Source organism: Doryrhamphus excisus, linkage group LG4, assembly GCF_037039965.1.
Source record: "Doryrhamphus excisus strain RoL-2023G ecotype Guam linkage group LG4, RoL_Dexc_Guam_v1.1, whole genome shotgun sequence".
Taxonomy (NCBI): Eukaryota; Metazoa; Chordata; class Actinopteri; order Syngnathiformes; family Syngnathidae; genus Doryrhamphus; species Doryrhamphus excisus.
In genome coordinates, this window is record NC_136360.1 from 16,661,735 (window position 1) to 16,668,311 (window position 6,577).

General features: G+C 44.5%; 1 protein-coding gene across 1 annotated transcript; it reads left to right on the forward strand.

Annotated features, from left to right (window-relative positions):
- Positions 1-3,245: 3,245 nt before the first annotated feature.
- On the forward strand, positions 3,246-6,289 carry mafaa (MAF bZIP transcription factor Aa). Its single transcript, XM_058073262.2, has one exon. The coding sequence runs from the start codon at positions 4,082-4,084 to the stop codon at positions 5,000-5,002; it is 921 nt and encodes a 306-aa protein (XP_057929245.2). The 5' UTR covers positions 3,246-4,081; the 3' UTR covers positions 5,003-6,289.
- The last annotated feature ends 288 nt before the right edge of the window (positions 6,290-6,577 follow it).

Genomic DNA, 6,577 nt, shown 5'->3' on the forward strand with positions numbered 1-6,577 from the left:
CCCCTAGTAATGATAAGCGGCATAAAAAATTGATTCCTTATATATAAATGTAATATTGTATTGTATTTAGAGCGTTTATCACCGCCTCAATACGATATTTAACATGATTAGAGCCCTCTAGACATGAAATAACACCCCTATAGTCACATTTACACTCATATGAGCCCACATAGTAGACATAATAAGATAGAATATGCCTTTTGATGAGTGATGTCGAGGATTTCAGAGTTGAGTTTAAGCTTGAGTTTAAGCTTGGCGACAGATGTGCCCTGTGATTGGCTGGCCACCAGTCCAGGGTGGACCCCGCCTCTCGCCATGAAGACAGCTGGGATAGGCTCCAGCACCCCCGCGACCCTTGTGAAGATAAGCGGTCGAAAATGAATGAATGAATGAAATTCCGAGTGTAAAAATTGTAAAAATTTTATGGTCGGGTAGCACGGCGGTCGAGTGGTTAGCGCTCAGACCTCACAGCTAGGACACCAGGGTTCAATTCCACCCTCAGCATGTTTGTCAGCATGTTTTTGGAATGTGGGAGGAAACCGGAGTACCCAGAGAAAACCACGGGGAGAACATGCAAACTCCACACAGAGGGTGGGATTGAACTCGGGTCTCCGAGCTGTGAGGCGCTAACCACTAACCAATATATTTTTTATTTATCTTAAGTTTAAAAAATCTCAAAATTTTTCCCAGAGAGAAACACATCCCATTGGTTGTTAAACCGGCGCCCATTTTTACAGGTTTATGTCTTCATGCTTCACCGGTAATGTTTTGTCTGTTTTTTGGCGGTCCTTGAATGCACCATAGTTGTGTGCTGTGACTGGTAAGACTGTGTCCGTAGCTCGTCATTATGAGTTTACATTTTAGGGTTCCCGTTATCCTTACATTTGTCACTGGGTCTCTGGAATGGGGGGTGGTGGATGCGACTGAAAGGACCAAGGGGGTCAGGTTTAAATCCCGCTCCCCCGGCGCTTATCACCGGTATCGACTTCCTGCTCACCCCCGCCGTCTCCTCGGGGAAAAAAAGAGACATATCCAGGGTGGGTGTTCGTTCATACGTGGAATGCAATCCGAGGTTAATTGGGAATGAAAACCCCGCAGACCACCGCCAGGAACAGCCAATCATACTCGGGCTGCACAGCCGCCGCCCGCCTCCTCACTGACTTGCGGAAATGCCGATTGATTTTTAGCTGAGGGGAGTGCAGCCTTTAATCGATCAGTGATTGATAGATTGGATGGACTCACTGCGGGTCCTCAGGGGAAACCCAATGATTCTCAGTCGGTATAAGCCCTTCAAGATAAAGCTAACACACACTTTAGTTGCCATATTAAATAAGTAGAGACTCATTTTTTCACCGTTTTAGGACCCGGGTGTCCCGTTTACGTTTAATGGCAGCTAACTAATATGCAAAAAAAACCTCATCAGTGAGATCCAACATCAGAAAGTCCAAGTTCATCTTAATCCCCAATGAGTTTAACCCTTAGATCAGGGGTCTCAAACTCAATTTACCTGGGGGCCAATGGAGCTAGGGTCTGGGCAAGGCTGGGCTGCATCAGGTTTTCAAAAAAACAAAACAAAAAAAAAGCGCATTTATTCAAAACAATTTTTTTTAAAAACATTCCACTGTTCTCAAATATCTTAATTTTTATTTTTCTGCACAAAATAAGATGAAAAATAAATAAACAAATCAAGAATAAAAAAATCAATCAATCAGTAATAAATAAATATAATAATAATAATAATAATAAAACGGCAAATAATAAAAACTTAAGAAACCACATATAGTTGGTGGGTAGACAAATTATTTTTTTCAGATTAAAATGAACAAAGCATTATTAGAGCCCTGTAGACATGACAAAACACGACTATAGTCACATTTATACTCTTTTTATTTACAACATATTGCGCAACTGCAGGGTCTTGAGACACATGCTAACTCGCAAACTAGAGAGCTAGCGACCTAAACGGTAGCCTCCAAGTTATTTCCTTTAAACTTAAACAGCCAAAAACTTACCACTTCCACACGGATAGGGAGGATAACTATTAACAGTTATTTAACCTTTAACATGAACATTAATCAAACGTAATAATTTTTTTTGGGTACATGATACCATACCACAACATATTGCGCAACTGCAGGGTCTTGAGACACATGCTAACTCGCAAACTAGCTAACTAGCCACCTAAACGGTAGCCTTCAAGTTATTTCCTTTCAACTTAAATAGCCAAAAACTTACCACTTCCACGCGGATAGGGAGGATAACTATTAACAGTTATTTAACCTTTAACATGAACATTAATCAAACGTAATAATTTTTTCTGGGTACATGATACCATACAGCATCCATATCAAAACATTAAACTTTCATATCAAGGCGGGGGCCTCAAACTAGTGTCCTGCGGGCCACATTTAGCCCACGGGCCGAGTGTTTGAGACCACTGCCTTAGATGCACGAGTGAGTGACTGGACCCTACACTCTTCCATAAGTGGGTCAAAAATGACCCATAGTAGAATCAATGCCTTTTTATGCCAATTTTGCCATTTTGGTTAGGAATAATCACTTGTATGATATTTAGTATTATATTTAGGACCACACAAGAATGATTTCATGTTAGAAACATCTTCATTTTTCACTTTTTTTTACATCTTTGAAAAAGAAAATTACCCCGTACAACAATAGAAAATGTGAGGATCCATTGTGTGTTACATAAAGGTAAGTTAAAAATGTGAATGGCATGATATCAAAAATATGATTTTTGAGAAATACCTAAAAAGAATGTCAGGGTAATTTTCATTTTTTACTCTTTTATGCCCAAAGTACCCTGATACCAGGACCAATCAGGCTAATAATAATAATAATAATAATAATTATTATTATTATTATTATTGTAGAACATCAAACATCTCCACAGACCAGAAGTGTCCAGCTAATTGGATGTCATTATATGTTAATATATTGCATACTAATATAATATTAGGTCATTATGTATGCTAAACTATATAAACGAAACATCCACTGTAAATTACCGTAATGTCTAACAATGTATCCCATTTGTAATAGTGAAGTCGAAGAATCACAAACGTTCCGTTCTCAGGAAGCGTTATGCTTCCACTTTTATATGTGCAGTACCACCTGCTGTCCGCTAGAGGGGGGTAATCCGCTGCACCTGTTCCCTCTGTGTGCACGCGCAGCCTTCTTTGTCGGCCTTGTTCGGCTCCGCTCGGCTCCGCTCGGCTGTTCCGGGTGTGAGTGGAGCTTCCCACTATAGGCCGACGCGAGTAAACGTCTGCTGTCTCCTCCCATCGGCCGTCACACTTCTTTATAAGTCCACCTCCATTCCTCACAAGTCCACAGTGCTCCTCAGTGGCCGCGCGTGCGTGTCTACGCGACATCAACGCACGAAGAAAAACTTTGCAAAGGAAACAAGCACCTGGAATTAATGACGTCACAGAAGATCATCTCGTAAAAGGACCGAAGATGTAAATCGGACTCCGTTTTTATCATCTGGGCTGACGGAAACAACTCCGGGACCCTTCGGACTCTCCCAAAGTTCTAAAGTCCACGTCACGTTTCAATCCAAACCTCGAACAACCCGCGGCGCGGTGGACCTGGACTTTTGGCGCATCTTTACGCACGGCCCCGCTGCGCTTGAATCTGGTTCTTGCGGACTCCGGAGGCTGCGATGACACCAAAGGAGAAGCAGGCCAGCGGGCTGCCGAGGTGAAGCGAGGGCAAGACAGGTCGGCGTCTCCAAATCCTTCAGGTTCGGGTTTCAGCGTCAGTAGGGGGGGAGGGGGGTCCTGGTATTAAAGAGTCCATCTGACCTGAGAGAAGTTGTCAACAAGAAGACGCAGCAGACGCAAACTGGCAGGTGGACAAGTTCACGTACATGCACGCGTATATTCACGCCTAAATATAGAAGCTGGCCGAGGGACCGGCACCCTTCACCGGGTTCTCCATCCAGCATCTCCGCCAGGTTCTCCGTCCGGCGTCCTCCCGGCGCGGCAGCCTTCAGGGGCCGCCTCCTTCCCCGGCGCCGCCCGGCTCGGCTGTGAGGGCGGGAGTCCTCGCATGGACTGACATGGCCGCCGACCTCGCCATGAGCGCGGAGCTGCCCAGCAGCCCCCTGGCCATCGAGTACGTCAACGACTTCGACCTGATGAAGTTCGAGGTGAAGAAAGAGCCTCCGGAGGCCGACCGCTACTGCCACCGCCTCCCGTCGGGCTCGCTGTCCTCCACGCCCATCAGCACGCCCTGCTCATCGGTGCCGTCTTCGCCCAGCTTCTGCGCCGCGAGCCCCGGAGCGCAGCCGGGCCAGAATCTCTCCGCTGGCGTCAACGGCGGCGGCAACGGCGGCAACGGCAGCGGCGGCGGCAACAACCACAGCGGCGGAGGGAAGCCTCCCCTGGAAGACTTGTACTGGATCCCCAGCTACCAGCACCACATCAATCCGGAGGCGCTCAACCTGACTCCGGAGGACGCCGTGGAGGCCCTCATCGGCAACGCGCAGCACCACCATCTCCACCAGCAGGCCTACGACGGCTTCCGCGGGCAGCAGTACGCCGGGGAAGACCTGAGCGCGGCCTCGGCGGCTCACCACCACCACCACCACCAGGCCCACCATCACCACCACCATCACCACCACCACCACGCCCGCCTGGAGGACCGCTTCTCGGACGAGCAGCTCGTCAGCATGACGGTGCGGGAGCTCAACCGGCAGCTGCGCGGCTTCAGCAAGGAGGAGGTGATCCGCCTGAAGCAGAAGAGACGCACGCTGAAGAACCGGGGCTACGCGCAATCCTGCCGCTTCAAGCGCGTCCAGCAGCGGCACATGCTGGAGACGGAGAAGTCCACCCTCCAGAACCAAGTGGAGCAGCTGAAGCAGGACGTGGCGCGCCTCGCCAAGGAGAGAGATCTTTACAAGGAGAAGTACGAGAAGCTGGCCAGCAGGACCTTCACCGCAGCTGGACCCGCCAGCAAGCAGGCCGACTTCTTCATGTGAGACTTTTACGCAGAAGGCAGCCATCTTTTTTTGCATTCGCTTCATCTTTCTCACTTTGTTTACAAAACATTATATGCATTATATGCACTTTTTAGTCTTAAAACTTCTTGTCTGAGTTGGCGGTGGTCTTGAACATTTACACTGATACACCTGCCTGGGTGCCCTGGGTTTGATTTCTTAGTAAAAAAAAAAAAAAAAAAAAAGTGACTTCCAGGCGCTCCTTGCGCACTGCTGTGCCCGACCTCGGAGCTTCTTTCTCGGCCTCCTTTCCTGCCATCTCCCGCTGACACCTCCATAATTTTTTTTAAATTATTCAAAGACTCAATTTTTTTTTTAATTTATGCAATGACTTCCAATCACAAGCAAAAGAAGCAATACGACCAATAAAACATAAAAAAGACTTGGAAAAAAAGCAGGTCTGTTTGCAAACCTGCATGCAGGACATGTATGGACACTTCCTGTATATGGACAGCATGGTTCGGTTCTCTTTGCCCCAACCCGTTTAAAAAACAGAACTTGAAATGCATACACAATCTGTGAAAAATTGATGCGTCAATCATATTTTTTTTTTGAAAGGACTGAATTAAAACATCCGATTGTACATATATACGGACCGATTTCTTTCTCAAGCTTTCATTGCTTGCGTGATTCAAGCCAGTCTTAACGAACAAATGCTATGTTACGGCATGCAAATAGTCTGTAATATATTCTCATTTTAGCAACATGTGTAACGTCTATACTGCACTAACAAGACATTTTGTTTTTCTATATACGTCCTCTTTTGGGGAAAAATGCAATTTTCTTGATGTGACGTCCTCTGCATTCGCTGCTAAAACTCTATGCACCCACCGATTATTAAAAATAACTTTCATTTATTTGACATTTTGTGCAGCCTGGTTGTCTTAATACGTATTTTTTTTCCTTTTTGTGTGTAATAATCTGCTTGACGGGACTTTGTTGACAATAATAATAATAATAATAATTCCCCTGCAAATATTTGTTTAATTGTGCACAAGTGTGCTGGCGGAAAATTTCCATGGCAAAATGCGGACATAAAAATAAGCCAATAAATGTGATATGAACATATTGACATTTTTTTCCCACACGTGTTTATTTTGTCTTATTGAACGGATCTGACCAATAAATGATATCGATTAACAGTCTTAAAGCGGAAAGAAAAACGAAAGCAAACTTGTGCACATTGCTGTTCATGTCCAGCTGTACATATCAGCTCATTTCTATATTTATTCAATAAAGGTGTCATATACTGTGTCGAAAAAATAACATTGTTTTCATAATCTTTCATAAAAAGGTGTGTTATACATTACAAAGGTGTGTTACACTATTTAAAACAAAATAATAATGTATTTAATTCCATTTATTAATTCAAATAAATGTCGCTTTTATTTTAACCGTTAGAAAAACATATTTATTAGTTATGAATAAGATATTTACTTGAAGATGAACAATTTTAAGAACGTTAAATATGTGTTTTCTTGCATTGCGGCGCAAAATATTACCCATCAATCTATGACTACCCCTTTTAATTACAGTTTTAATTTAAGCTAAAATACG